The following is a 15,528-nucleotide window of genomic DNA, read 5'->3' on the forward strand; positions in this document are numbered from 1 at the left end:
CACCCTCTTGTGAGGCAGAAAATCTGGGTGTCATTTTCGACTCCTCTCAATCTCACCTCACATCGTTGACCTTGTCAAGAAATATCACTTTCAGCTTCACCTCCTCTGAGGCACACTCCCTTTCCCCCGAAACTCAACGTCTCCAGAGCCCTGGTTCTCTCCAGGCTGGACTACTGTAACAGCCTCCTCCTTAATCTGACTTTTTCCTCCCTCCGCCCTCTTCAACTAATCCACAATAGGGCTGCAATACTTCTCCTTGGCCTCAAGCCCAGGGCTTGCATCTCTCCAGCCCTAAATTCTCCTCACTGGCTCCCTGTGGCTGAACGGATCAAATTCAAGACACACTTCATCCACAAGGCTTTCTGGGGCCTGGGATTCCGCTACATCTAACTTTCACTCCCTAAATACCTTCTTGCTAGAGTCCTCCAGTCCTCTAGCTCAACTCTCTGCAGGTCAGACGTTTGTCCATCACCTCTCTGTCTTGAGCCGGATCTCCTTAAATTCCGGAAGCTCCTCAAGACCATCCTTTTAGCGTCCTCCTTTTCCCTCCCCCCGCTAGTTCCACCTGCCGCTGCCTGTTCCCCTCATGAGCCTTACTGGGGCTAGGCTCTCCCTCGACCAGTCTTCTCCCCCCGACCCCCTCACGCCTCTACCAGCACTTGCCATTGGGGGCACTTCCCAGAATAGCCTTCAGTCTGCCCCCCCGCCCTGAACCCCCTTTGTTCCCTGAGCACTTGCCCTTCTGGGCCTCCCTTAGCACTTGCCCTGCCGCTTGGTTCCCCCTGCCTCCTGAACATCTCACCCTTCCCTTCCTTTTATTGCACTTGCAAAATCTGAATGTCACAAGGCCTAGTAGGACCGTTATTATTTTCTCCTCTGTATCCCCCGCCCCCCTTTGTCTTTTGGCATCTGGAAACAATAGGCGCCATACAAATGTTCAATAAATAAAATAAAAAAAATAGGTGTCACAAGCAACATAGTCCAAACTAAAAATGATACATTGACACAGAATCACAGTATGCCCTGTAACGTTTTTGATCTTAATTCTGCCCGATATCAAGGGTGGGGTAGAGGCCAGTACATAGTAAGGATATGACTCTGCTGTATGGATTACCAATAAGTAATCGAAACGTTACCCAGTTGACTCTCGTCCTAGTCTTTAACATATGAGGCATCGTGACCACAAACCAACCACGTGTTTTAAGGAGTTGATGACATATATTTAAAAATGTAATCAATTTTTACAGAAGCTGATCTGAGCTCAATGGAGCACAAATTCAGGCTGCTCAGACGAAGGCAGTCTGCCATCAAATACAACATGGAAGGGGCCGACCTGGTGGCGGTTCTGCAGATTTCTGCCATTGGACCCCCCCCCCCCCCCACTCCGTTCCAGAGTCTGCCAAGCCACCGGCTAAGATTCCTTGATCCTTGAATAATCTAAGGAAAAGGCAGAGTTCTCCTCGTAAGCCAACACAACTGTTTGCCTCAATATGCTCTGGGTGCTTCTTCCCTGTAATCAACGCCAAACAAGACATTCTGGTGCTTGAGCAAGTGGGGGCATCTGATATTTAGGAACTTCATTCCTAGAGAGATGTAATAACGTGGAGGAGCCGGTTGCCTTCTCTAGGCCGCGCTGCCTAAAGACCTACGTAGGGAAGTTTGCACACAGAAGGCTGCCTCCTGTCCGTAGGTCTTTAGGGGGCGGGGGGGCGCTGCAGGAAGTGTCTGCTGTAGGTAAGTGGGGGAGGGATGACAGTGGGGCCTCGTAGTAGGAGGGGAGTGCAGGGTGGTACCTCTTCCCTGAAATTGACAGGGGGCAGGCAAAAGACTGACCTTGTGAGGGGTGTCCTTTGCATCTACCTTCTGCAAAGCCGGCCTTTTGTATGCAGTTTTAGACCCCCAAACCCATGTAGTGTGCCACTGGTGGCAATTGGTTTGTTTAAGAACTGCAGAATCCACAGAACCATAGATGACTGAGAAAAGTGCAGCTTAAATTGTGAGCTTTGAGTTTAAGGTGTTGCGTGCACAGCCTGGGTAGAGTTACCATGGCACACCATGAACAAATCTCTTGCTGGGTCGGTTAGCAGGCATTTCCTGACCAGTGATGTGCCGTTGGGGCGGGGGTCTGGAAATGTGGGCTCTCCGGATGTCCAGGAATACAACACCTACCAGACCTAGGCAGTTTATTCAAGGGTGAGAGGGATGATCAGAGTTGTAATTGAAAACACCTACCTTGGGATGTGAGAACAAGGTTACTAAGAAATGGGACGGGTGCTTAAGGCACCAAGCAGGCACAGACAGTAGGTTGATCTGGAGTGTGTCGCTGCATGGCTTGCAAGTGTGTAATGCTTGCAGCCCTCCCCCCCCCCCCCCCCACCTGCACCCCAAGGGACACTAATTCATGAAATTCCGCTCATGTCGGGTAACTCAATCTTTGAGCAAGGCTAATTTGTGGTTGACCATACATGGTTGTCATTCCAATAGTGAGATGTTTTTAGGCCGAGGCAGTCTCTGGTGTTTATCACTCCGATTTCTTGACCTTCTCTTCTCGCAGACATTCAGCCACACTGCTCCGGAACCAGGTGCTGATATTTGGAGGTCGGAGGCCACCGGTATACCTGAATGATGTACACATCCTGGATCTTGGTGAGTCAAACTTATTTAGCCTTCAAGTATGGTTTCCACGTCATGCGCCACAATCCCGGGGGCACCCATTAGGCCTTGCTATCTCTGCAGTTGTATGGAAACAAATGTGACATCGTCCGATGGTTAGTTTCATCTACATATCTTCATTGTGCATTACAAGTACTTGATATTTGATGATGTGGGGTGGCAGAGGCTGGCCTGTCAACCTAGACATGCAAATGCCTTACCCCTAACCCCCCCAAGCCCCACCCCCAAGTGATCACAGCTCTGTGTTCAAGGCGCATGATTCCCAAACTATGCCGAATGCTCGCAGTGTCGAGAGCTTCGGGAAGTATTTCTGCTAGGTAGAGTAGCTGAGGCTGTAAGTATTATGTGAACACTGGATGGAAGGACGCACCTTGATAAAGTGCTGGAGAGTGCACGAAACAAGTGTTTGGAAAAATTGACCCAGATATATATTTTTTTAAAGTATAAGCACTATGGTGTGACATTCTCCACTTTTCGCACCCAATGCATTCAACTTGGGCTGTCAGCATTGTGGACAGTCAAGGCAGTATTGGCCACGGTTCTCCGTGAGCTGTGGCCCAGCCGAGCGCAAAATTAAATGCTTATTCCAATGGAAGACTGTTCCTCCTTGTAACCTGGCAGATGCCCTTCCCCAGATTCAAAGCAGGATTTTCAATCAACAGTTCAAAATAGGAACGTTCCATCTTGTACAAAGTTCTTCTTGCTCCAAAAGTCTCACACTTGGACTTTGAGCAACAGTTCAACTAGACGACAAGTTTGTATCTCTCCACTTGTAGCAGAGTGGTCAACACAACTTCTTCTTGAGACACAAAACACTTCCACAATTCATCTGTATCAACAACAATGTATTATCGGGATGATTCCACAACAGTTCACAAAATACTTTTAGTGGATTTGACACTTCTTCACAACCTTTAACCACAACACAGTACTCCAATGACTTCTTCCTGGTCCACTCACCTGCCGGGTCTACCACTACAAAGTCCTTGCCCTGGTATTCTCGCCTGCCTGGACTAAAAGCTCCTAGCACTACTATAAGTGGTAAAGTTTTACTTCAAACAACTTGGCAAAGTCTTTTGACTTTCAACAACATCAGTATTTTTTTTTCCTTTCTGGCAAAACAAGAGACACATTGGTGCTGTTTGTTCCACACTTGTGATTGCCACATGCAGTGCAGGTTATACTCCTCTCCTCCCAAATACTTTCTATCAGGAGATCTTCTCTCTTGCCACGTTCCCACTCTTACATCAACCAAATGCTGATAATGGCTTTCTATCACACTTGCTCCTCTTTGGCTTAGGCAATGCGTGGTTCTTTTCCAACTATTGCCTCTTTCTCTCTTTGGCAATAGGGTTTATAATTGGCTTGCTTCTGAATTGCCCTCTTGGCATTGACAATAATGGTTGTAACTTCTTTAAAAATGTGTCTTTGGCAATTATTTTGGCCGTTATAAGTACAATTATAACCTACTTGTCTATTCTCAAAGTTCTTTTTCTGACACTTTAGCTTCTTTGTATCAGTTCAGTATTCAAAGTAACCCATATTCTGCCACTTTAGCATCTTTAAATCATTTTGGTATTCAAAGTTATCATTAATGGCCAGCGGGTAATTACGGAGCGTTCTGGGTTACACAATAGTAGTGAATTTACGGGTGGCTGCATGTGTCTGCTTGCTCCGCTGCCACAGTGCCTTCTGCTTCCCCAGCTTCTTTCTGTGCGGCACTCTTCGCTTTAGTTCCTGTGGCCCGCGCTGGTCGGGAAAGGAGCGTTCTTCGCTCCAGGGACACTGCAGTGCTCTCCTGCCACAGGAGCATAAGTTAAGGTGGAGTCTCTGCAGGCACTCCACCTTCTACCTCTCCTCCTGCTGCTACTAACACTCCTCCTAATGGCCCGCACCTGAGGGGGCCCTTTCTACTTAACAGTTCCTCTCAGGTGTGGGTCATTAGAACCACTAGACTGCACCTCGCAGTCTAGCGTATCTGCTTCACTTTCCCTGGTCCCAAATTATCTTTTATTCTGACTATTGTTTTCAGATTTATCTTTTCACTTCTATCATTAATTACATCTTCAAAAGGCATTTTAAAAGGACTCAATGATTAGTTCAGATTTAAAGGAGAGTTGCCTTTTTCGGGACTCAAGATGTTAATGTTCTGATGTTCACATTTACCATTCTACAGGAGTTTTCACCACTATAAATGTGGGCAACTTTATGAAGGGGAGAATTACTCATGATAAATGATTGAGTCTTCACAACCGCCAAGATGGATGGCTTTGGGAAAGGAAACCTCCAATGAGAAGCCATTACATATTCTGGCATCACTGAAATCTCTTCCTCTGAGGAAGACGGATACCGGGTCTCTCCCAACGGAGTCCTCCTTTTCCCTTCGGGTCCTTCTCTTCCCAGGTGATCCTCCCGGCTAATACCACCCCCAGTGTCGGGATCCGGGAGCGGCTGCCTTTCCCTGGCCACTTGGGAGACTTTAGGCAGGGTCTTTGTGAGGACTCATCACACAACTCGCCACCGTGAGCCCCAGACTGCGACCAGAGGAAGCTGCCCACTGTGCAATGCAACCCTTGTAGGCAGTATATGGGGCTTGTTGCCCCCAGAGTCCTTCTATGCTTCTCAAGATCCAGACCAGTTTACGGGAGAATTCTTTAACGCACAACTCCAATGTCCAACAAAGACTATTCCACTGTTTTCATCCTCCCTACCTGGCCCAAACTCCCCCCAGTGCCGCGTAATGTAATTTTATACGTTTGTACAGCACTCCTCTATAGTTTGAAGCACTTGTCCCCCAAGGTAACTATTTCTTACATATTTTTGTTTTGCCCCTGGCCTTTGTCCTGCTTTGTTCACACCCTCAAACGGGCTCACAAATTGTTCTCCTCTTTGTTATTATATAGGGGTGATGCCTTTAAATGGTTTATTACAAGATTTTTCTTATCGGAATTGACATCTGTTATTCACATAAATACAAATTACACCTACAGTGAATCCCCACTTCTCATTCTAGGCAACAGGTGAGCAACCTCCAGACAGGAGGGGCTCTGGGTGTTGCCAAGACCCCCTGGGGGAGCAGGAGAAGCACCCCCTCCTGTGCCACCAATGACTGTAATATCTAGCAGGGAGCCAGGCTGATTAATTGGAACCACCAGAATTTCTCCCCAGAGAACAGAGGTCAAGTAGAGATGGAAGAAAATGCATTGACATTTTCTTCATGCACAAAGATTTCCTCCCCATTCATGCGTAGTAAAAAAAACTCCCCCTCTTCATTGCCCAGCTGGGTTTGCCAATGCGCAAAGCACTTATTTTCCCCTATGCCCATACAGTCAACACCATGTTGAAATCTCTGGGGAAAGGGAAGTAAGCAGGTGCCATCAGTTGGACATTCGCCCAGGCCTAAACCATTTCACATGGAAGGAAAGCAGCCAAACCTAGGATACTGAAATCCTCTCCTACCCAAACAAACTCATGGCACATGGAACATTTCGAAGATGGGGGGGCAAACCCTTTCAAAGACACCACCTCGCCCACCACTCTGAGGTTCTGAATCGAAAAGCCTCAATGCCCATCGTATCACTGCAGTGAAACTCCCGACTGCCCCCGTCAATGAGGAAGATGCAAGGTCCGGCCAGTATAAAAGAGGCCCCGTTTCTCTGAGGGTAAGGCGTGCTTTGCATGGTTGTAAGAGTAGAGCCTAAGGACGATCTAGACATGGAGCTGAGGGACCTGGGGAAACCGAAGAGTCCAGGGTGCCAAGAAGGGAACCCTATACCTTCAGTGAGAGCCCCGGGGAGAGCCAGGCCCTGGGGAAGGTGGAGAGGGAGTGAGATCCAAAGAAAAGACTAAACCTGAGTGACAGACTAACAGTGGTGCTGGAGACCACTTCTGCTCAAAGGCTGTTGGGGAGTGGTGTCCGCCTGTTGGGGCGAGCTAGTCAGACCCTGGCAAAGAACCCCAGAACCGGGAAGTAAACTAAAGCCTGTTGTTGGCTCTACCCGAGTAGAATAGGGGCTGGTTGTGGAGTACACTGGAAGATAAGAACCAAACTGCTCTGTGGGGTGTAAAGCCCTGTGCAAGGTGTCCCTCAGATTACACCTGGGTCAAAGAACAAGTGGACCCAGAAAGAAACATTTGGGGTGCTTTAAACTGACGAGTGACCGGTAGTGAAACCTTTTACTGTGATCATATAGACAGGTGAACCAGACATGGACTTTGTCCCCTTTAACCATTTTTTGGTTTATTCCATACTGTTTTTTTCTATAGAATTCTAGAACAAATCGCCCTCGCACCCCATTGCACACACTTTGGGAAAATTGACTTTGTTTTATTCGACAACCAAGTCTTCCAGCTTTGTGACTTTCTTGACCAACTGCAGGCTTCCTCTTCCTGTTCCAAGATTTAATTCAAAATACTTTGTGTTCTCGCCTCTTTGAGCTTTGTAGCAGAGAGAACCTGTCACATAGATTTTTTGTTTCGGAACATTTCAAAAGTCGGAACAAGTCTGTGGCCATGTTGGGTGAGGGGGGGTTGACCCCACTTACCGAATAGGTGCAGATACCTGCATTCTAGGAAAGGCCCCACATGTGGAGATCTGCAACAGGATATACATATGACAGTTCTTTCTTTGTCTCCTCCAGGTTTCATGGAGTACACATCTGTGCGTATGCCGACCAGCTCTGGGCAACCCTCCCCACGGTGGTAAGATGCATGTATTTGTGAAGGGATGGGCAGGGATGGGATTTTAAAGCCTTGATCTTGCAGTGCAGTGATGGGGCTTTGATGGCCCAACAAGGATGGATGGGCTTCAAAGTATTAACAATCTGATATGGAAGTGGCGGGTGTAGCGCTTAGACTAGCATACAAGCAGTGGGGGTTTATACCAGTGACCTCCACACTGGGAAAGGGTAAGCAGTGGGTGTAGGGCGTAGACGACCCGAAGGGGATCGGGCAAAGGGGAGAGTGAGTTCAGAGCCTGCATTTTCCACAGTGGATGTTTGGCTTAAAAAGGACACTCCTGACGACCATTTGAATTAGGGCTTGTGTTGCCCAACTAACGAAGGGGCTTATAACCTTGATTTTCTGCAGGGAGCTGGATCAGCACTTGGCTCTGAACTTTGGTGGGCCCAAAAGCAAGTTCACCCTTCCTTTTTTGAGACTTCCTGGGTGTGAATGCAAACCACTACTGTCAAATTTTAGGGATGTTTTGGTAAAGCTAGATTGTGTCTTTGCTGTGTGCAACAAAACTGCCTGTTATGATTCCCATTTTTTTCGGAGCTCAAATCAGAGGGCCTCATTAGGAGTCCGGCGGTAACCCTCCCCAGTGCTTCTGGCTGGTTGCCGCCGGTCTCGTGACATCTTGCTGGCTGCTTCCCAGTGCCACTGGGACAAGTCCCGGCGCACCGGGAAGCTAGGTGCCGGAAAATGTTAATCCCCATTCTCGTGGAGTGGGAATGGGTTAACAGAAGCACTGGAACCATTACTAACGCTGCCGGTGCTTCCATGATGAGTCTGCCTACCGGGGCCTGGCAGGCAGACTAGAGTGTGGCGGTCAGGAAACGGCCGGTAGGCAGACCGCCACACTTGTAATGAGGCCCAGAGTATTGATGAATTGGGTAGGAATCTCTTCTTTGATTGCCAAAGGGCTAGTCTGTGTGTGGAGCACTTGGCTGGAATTTATTATTCAGCAACGGTTAATTGCACGCAATTCTTCTTCACAGCTTCCACGCTGCCATGCCGGTGTCCGACCACAAGATGTTGATCAGTGGAGGCTGTGGCACTGCCGGATCTCTCATGGATGCTTTCATCTTTGACGTAGGTGAGAACCCCTTCTAGCTTGCGTTCTGTATCTGGAACGCCAGTTGAGCGAGGAACAATGCTCAGTAGAGAACACCCATGGCCCTGTATTCCTGTATGTGTGCGATATTTGACATGAAGAAAATGCATCTGGCTAGTCGCGCCCTCTCGCCTCTGCCGCTCCAGCTAGGCCCAAGCTCCAGAAACGTTCCATCTTTTTTAAACTTTCTTCTTGCCTTGGGTGCTTTTGGGTCTTGTCCTAGTGGAAGCTGCAGGCCACCACCTATAGGGGAGCAAGGAAATGTTGCCTTTCATCCGAACAGGCCTCTAGGCAGAATATAGAGTCCAGGAAGGAAGGGGTTCAGGAGCCACTAAAAACCATCTGGTAAATGTGTACCCGGACTAACTAGGGAAGGACAAAGATGGCTGAGCTGGGCATTGTGCCTGTGCAAGACCCGGTGATGCACGATAAAGCTTCCAATCTGCTCCCCGCATCCCATGCAAGGAGCGGGCTGGGGCTGTGATGCGGCACCATGGGAAGAGATGCCCCAATACTTCAAGGAGAGTCCCAAGCAGCACGCGCTCCCATTTGATCAGATACTCCAGATTCTGCTCTGCACAAAGCCCAAAGTTTCTTTACAAAGGGAGCAAGAGAACTAGGGTCTGGAGAGAGCGGCTGCGAGACTGTGGGAATGGGCGCCAGAGTGCAAAATTGGAAACGAGCAAGGTCTGGAGAGAGCGGCTGCGAGACTGTGGGAATGGGCGCCAGAGTGCAAAATTGGAAACTGCACCTTTTTAATAAAATAATTGTACAACTTCTATCTCACTTTATCCTCACAAATTCATTTCTTTACATTGCTCCCGGTATCTTGGTAATCCTTGGCTCCCTGTTCTGCTCTTTGTGCTCTAGTTCTTCTATGCCTACGCCTTTAGCAGAATCTCTTTATAGTGGGTATGAATAAACACACCACACTATGTTCACTTCCCTCACCTGGCATAATGGTAGGAGATTTAGGTTTTCAAAATGTGACTGTTTTTGTTTTTTCTTGTCCCAGATACCACATCCTGGAGCAGCATCCCCGCCAGCAGCCTGAATGGGGTCCCACGTGCCGGACATTCCATGCTCAACCTCTGCTCTACCAACTTGATGGATTCGGACAAAGAGACCGAAGGGCGCAGTGGCCTTTGCAGCGTGCTGGTCTTTGGTGGGTCTGACTGCGCCGGGACGTTTTACAAGGACACCGTCCGGATCCACGTTGATTTGAATAAAGACTGCAACCGAGGCCACTGAAGATCCACCATGCCAGTTATTGGACTTTTGAAATGGCAATGGCTCAAAAGAAATGGGGGCTTCTATTGGTGGGGTTCGAAAGGCGTTTTTCATCTTTGGCCACAAGAACAAGGTGTTCGGAAAAGGCTATCAGATATTTTGTGGGAACAGAAAGTGATGGGGGGAGTGACCAATGTGGTGGGTCAACATGAGTCCCTAAAACCAGGCAAGGCCCAGAATCCATCCCCGCACCATAGGGTACAAGAGGACTACAGAGGGGGAGGACCACCTCTGCACGTCGAAGGTTGTTTGTGGGTACAATGACCACAGCTGTGGTGGTAAAGAGAAAAGGCAATTGCTGTTAAAATCAGTGTTGGCCAGTACTGTTCTATGTTTGGGAGCCTGTGGCTTTTCAGGTGACGCTCTGCTGGGCTATTCGACATAGCATTAAACCAATAGCACCTGTTGACCGTTGACTTGTAAAGCGGGTAGTTAATTTATATTCTCCTGGTCAAATTATGAGCCCATAAACTAAAGCTAAATTCTACCAAATGCTTGATCCCACAACTGTTTGCCAATAGTCCATTGCAGGAGCACATGCACTTTTAAATATTAGCACTTTCCCCACATTGCCAAATAAACCCATTACAATTCTTAAATCTCAATCTTCTGGTTCTTCCCCCAGTCTCTGGGATAAAGTAACACTGCAATTTACATTAAGCACTGTTGAGAAACTAGACCTCTGCAACGCAGGGTATTAAATACTCCATGCCTTCTGGACCGAATATATTTCAGGTTATCCATGAGATGAACTTGCCTGCATTTACAATCTGTATGTAACTGTATCTTATGGATATTACTGAGGGATATCCTGAAAACCCGGGACGCGATGCTTGGAATTTGATGATCCTTTTCTAAAGTCACAGTAGGGAGATAGTGGTCCCAGATTTTCAAGATGTCCGACGTGCTATCGAAGCCTCACATAAAGCAATGCTTTTGGTAGTGTGTGCTCCTATGGAATGCAGATTATAGTTTAAAGGCAAATCTTTTAATATCAAATGCTGAGTTAGTTAGACTAAATTGTCCTTTTTTTACGGTTGGATCGTTCTGCCCAGTGTCAATTGCTACATTGATTTCTTGCATTCAAGTGATGATTGGACAGCTGAAAATGGATTGCTCAGATCTCGGCCCATGCAACTCAACTTGCTCAGGCACTTCAAGCTTTGCGACTACCCTGGACTACGTCAAGCTTGTACCGGCTTTCCAAAGGGTCTGGATAGTTGATGGGAGATAAAACTGCCAATTTGTAGGCATGTAAAACCTAATAGTCCGATATCTTAGTGACCCTGCTTAATGGACTTTCTGAGCTGCCAACATGTAAGACCTTTATTTCCATGAAGGTCCACTCCTCGCGAGCCTCGCTGCAGCAGTGGTGCCCACTGTGTGTGTGCTGTTTCCTATCTTGGATGCTGTGGGTGTTTCTACCACACAGAGGGTCACTCTCTTGCATACTGAACATTTTATGTTCTTAACTTTCACAGTGGGGAGGTAAACACTTTTTTCATTTTTGGTGAAATGTCAATTTTTGATGCTTTATGCTTACAACCAAAATATTAACTGGTTGTTAATTTCTCTGGGGGTCAAGACCTATCCTTCTGTATCGGGAATATCACTTCAAAAGGGCATTTTAAAGGCTGAGCTCTTCCAACTTTGGTGAAAGCCCCAATCTGTTTTTTCAGTACTTTGAGGTTCAGCGGGATAAAGGCTTGTGCTTGTCTACGTTCATTTTAAGACCACCCCTGTGCCCTCACCTCGCAAGTGCTGTGTACGCATTCCCAACAATGCTGATAACATACTTCACCCGACTAGGTGGTCCTTCCTCTTGCCGAGGTTTGAGCAAGTAGGTGTTTTTTTATTTTTACATGGCTTAATCCAAAAAGCTGTTAACGTTGTCACAGGAAGAAATTAAGCATTCTGGAGAAGCAAAAAAAAAAACTAGCTTTCAATATGCTCCAGGCCATAGAAGCATATCCCTTCCAGCTCTTTTTCAGTTGCGTTCTAAAAATCTAGAATTGATTTCACCATATATTTAATGTACAGCTGGCACTTTAGGGTGAGTGGATTAGAAAACGAGACTGCAATGATACAGCACTATTTAAAAACATTCTAAAATTGTGGCACGGCGGACAGGAGATCAGCTTAGTTAAAGTCAACAAATTTCATATTTGATGCAATACAAAGATATTTGAAAGATCCTATAAAATTGTACAAGAATATTAAACCCCTCAAGGTTATTGGGTGACGTTGCGATGGCAGCATACACAAACCTGAATGGTGGGCCATTGGAAAGGCATTGCATTTATTTGCACGATGGGTCATCTTTTTTCATATAGGTGGTATGACATTAATGCAACTTTCTATATTGACTTATTCCTTCACTTTAATTCTCTGCTCTTCCTTTTGCTTATGGAATGTCTGTTTCTATGCATCATGCGGAATAAACCGAAAGGGAGGAATTTTCTCTGCAAACCAATTACAGAGCTCCAAAACAAACATATGCACGTTTTTTTCTTCCAAGTTGAGAAACCAAAAACAATGTTTCTTTTGGAAATCTGTCCTCGGGGGAGGGTGGGGATGGGGGTACAGGGTGGCAGCAACATTCTGACTGGGGGTGAGGGTGTCAACATGAGAACGTCAAGTTCAATATTTCTATGGTGTTTGCCCCACAATGTTTGCTACTCTAACCTGTGTCTTAGGGGGGGGAAGATTTGCATCTTGAGGAGTAACTTCCGTGATGGCACCCCCAACTTAAACTATGGCCTCACATTTTTTTGGGGGGAAGAGGCATAGGCAGTTGAAGGAGATCATTATTATGAATCTGTTGCTAGTGTGATTTTCTTTTAATGCCATTTGATTGCCCTTGGAACATGCAGCCCTGCAGACCTAACTCTAGGTATGGAGAAAAAAAGGACCCATTGTGTGCAAGTACAGAGTTTGAACACAAAAGTGCAACCGAACAAAAAGGTCTTTAACTTATTACGAAAGAGATGGGATTAGAGCATATCCATGAATTGTTTTGAGTAGCAACGGCTTTGGGGGCCATGGACCCCACATTTCTGGTCCCCGCTGGTTCTGCATTTGGTCTTGGCACCCCTACAACAAAATTGCTTCTCAGACCGGAGACACTGGGTGGGTGTGCGGGGTTGGATTAGGACGAGAAATAGGCCTGGTCACCCAAAAACAAGTGGCCCACGACCCTTGACAACCGGAAGTGATGTCATTTGACCCCACCCCAAAGTGACATCCCAGGAAGCGGTGAAACCCAACCTTTCGTCCCTTGACAAAACGGGAAGTGGCATCAAATAGCATTGCCCCTAAGTACACTAAACTACAGTGAATCCAGTAGACGTCCAAGGCAAATGATAATGTTATTGTATAGCACTTACTTTATAATAGAATAGATATGCATACAATATCATCCAACCTGTGTTATCGACCTAAGAAGGATGAAAGGCTTTTTTGGAACAAAAAGTTTTTTTTTTCCCTTCAAAAACCGGCCCAGGCATGGCCAGAAACTGGCCCCCAATCCCCAGCGACGAAAGGCCAAGGGGCCAATCTGACCCTGGGTTTGTGAAGGGCTGTCTTTTAAACAAGATGGGGTGGTGGAAGCTCCCAGGTACGCCCCAAAGTACTTTGAAAGGCACTGCACTGTTTTTAAACTTACTTTAATTTAGCAGCCAGGAGCAATGTAATGAGCCAGAAAGGGGTGCCTCCCCGAACAAGTTGAAGGTTTAATTTTTGTGTTTTACTGTGTACATGTTTTTTTGCAAATGGGAAGCGGCATGTTCAACTGCACATGTCATGCCTGTTGGACAGTGGAGTGGGATTAGTGTGTACACATTCTCAGAAAGGGAATTCTCAGGAGTATGATCTGCCCATGTGGCGCTGGTATGTCTGGGTAGAAGGTACCCAGGAGGAGGTTGATAAAGGATTAGTTTGACATAGAGGAACTGATGAGCCACTTTTGATCCGTGTACTGCACAAGTTTAACCACAGGAACCACCTATACGTTCCAATCCTATGGCAATTTCATAGAAAACTAAGGGGAGATGCTTATTTCATGCGATACTGTGAATGCATGATTTATCTGGATTGCTGCACACCGAGGAATTCTTTGTTGCCTTGCTTGTAATTGAGGCTAAAACAGCTAAACTAGAATGACTCAATTGTACAATTATTCATCTAGCGACTAAACCTCTATACAGCAAGCACAGCCTCAAGGAACCACAGTTGAGTAAAACCTGTGCTGGCCTAGATCTTATTTCATGCTTTTATAAATGGGGGGGGGGGATTAATCCTCAGAAGAGATCAGTGCTGCTTTCACTTTCCCATATCCAGAGAGAGAGGAGGCAGATTACCCTCAGGTGTGCTGGTAACTAGCCTGCTTCCGTACAGCACGAGTCAGTATTTAAGTGGCTGTCTGTTCCTGTGCCCAGTTCTCCCTGCCATGCTACTCTTTCAGTACACCCTGCCTTCTACTCTGCAGGCCTGTACCCCTGCTTGCAGCCCTCTGTTCCCTGTCCGCAGCCCCTTGTTCTCTACCACTAACACTCTTGCTCCCTGCCCGCAGTTCCTGCTCTGTGCCCATAGTCTGTGATAACTGACTTAGCTTCCAGTCTGTGTCGGGCAACCTTCAGTCAGCGGTGTGGCGTTGTTGTTCTGGGTCAAGGAAGCGAGGAATCGGCTGAGGTGACGGCCGCGTTCGGCAAGTCGAGTGCGCGGATAAGGGAAAAGCTTTCCAAGAAGCATTTTCCAGGCGGCGTGAAAGAACTCATTTAATGGTAAAGAGAGTGAAAGTGTTTAGAGAGCAAGTGGACAGAGTTATAAGCAGAACAAATAGTGTAGATAAGCAATGCATCAAAAACCTTTCAAGGCAGCAGGAGGAAGCGTGGCAAGCTACGTGTGAACAGAATTCAGTTTGGAACTTTAAAAGTTATTATCAGACTGATGTAGCACAGAAGATAGAGCAACATGATTTGTGTGGTTTTAAAAAGGGATTTTAGAAATACTAGTAAAATGGAACTGGAGACTGCATATATGACTCAATTAAGAGGGCAGAGAAAGCAATCCCAAATACAACAGTGAATTAGAATAAATTCATACATGGGTTACTAGAGAGCAATCTTCAAGAGAATAAGATGAAGAAGCCACCGTGAACACAGCTTTGTAGGACAGATTGCTTAGTGGTAGCAAGTCCAGAGCTCTCAAGTTACCAATTAAGTCTCTAAGCAAAAGGCAGAGACAGTCAGGTAATTTGTGGGTTTAAAGAGGGAAAATAAATAATTTAAGTGCAGGAGTAATTATTGGATGTTAATCTGAAATGTTATTTGCCGGTTTTCCCTGTGTTCCAAGAATTGAAGGTGACCGGAGGAATCCTGACTGTTTATTTTCTCCTCTTCCCCTTTTCCCCTGATCTGGTCAACTGAGCAGTTGTTCACTTAACTGTTGGGTGAACCAATTTAGAGGATCTGGTGGGCTGTCATCTGCTCCTGCAGGATGTCGGTGCTGGGACCTGAAAGAATGAAAGGCCCATATTAAAATACCTGCCCGAGCAGGGATGGAGTCCGAAGCAGGTGTATCTTTAGGTTCCTTAGCTAAGATGTTTTCTAAGATGAGGAAATGTCGAAGTCTAGGGAGGAGACTACAGAGTTAAGTGATAAACTTAAGTCTTTTGGTGAGCAAGGAAGGTGTGGAGGTCATTAAACCAAGTGTATCAGGTTGGAATCAAA

General features: G+C 46.6%; 1 protein-coding gene across 4 annotated transcripts in view; it reads left to right on the top strand.

Annotated features, from left to right (window-relative positions):
* LOC138527017 (rab9 effector protein with kelch motifs-like) overlaps window positions 1–10,395 on the top strand; it is a 92,720-nt gene extending 82,325 nt beyond the window's left edge. For 3 of the 4 annotated variants that reach the window (XM_069638003.1, XM_069638000.1, XM_069638001.1), the window contains exons 10-13: window positions 2,555–2,646; window positions 7,314–7,374; window positions 8,394–8,491; window positions 9,525–10,395. In XM_069638003.1, coding sequence (XP_069494104.1) covers window positions 2,555–2,646; window positions 7,314–7,374; window positions 8,394–8,491; window positions 9,525–9,760 — 487 coding nt within the window. In that variant the 3' untranslated portion in view covers window positions 9,761–10,395. The remainder of the gene's footprint in view (window positions 1–2,554; window positions 2,647–7,313; window positions 7,375–8,393; window positions 8,492–9,524) is intronic. The other variant, XM_069638002.1, reaches the window with a different exon arrangement.
* The last annotated feature ends 5,133 nt before the right edge of the window (window positions 10,396–15,528 follow it).

Source organism: Ambystoma mexicanum, chromosome 14 (assembly GCF_040938575.1).
Source record: "Ambystoma mexicanum isolate Mex_15411 chromosome 14, UKY_AmexF1_1, whole genome shotgun sequence".
Classification (NCBI taxonomy): domain Eukaryota; kingdom Metazoa; phylum Chordata; class Amphibia; order Caudata; family Ambystomatidae; genus Ambystoma; species Ambystoma mexicanum.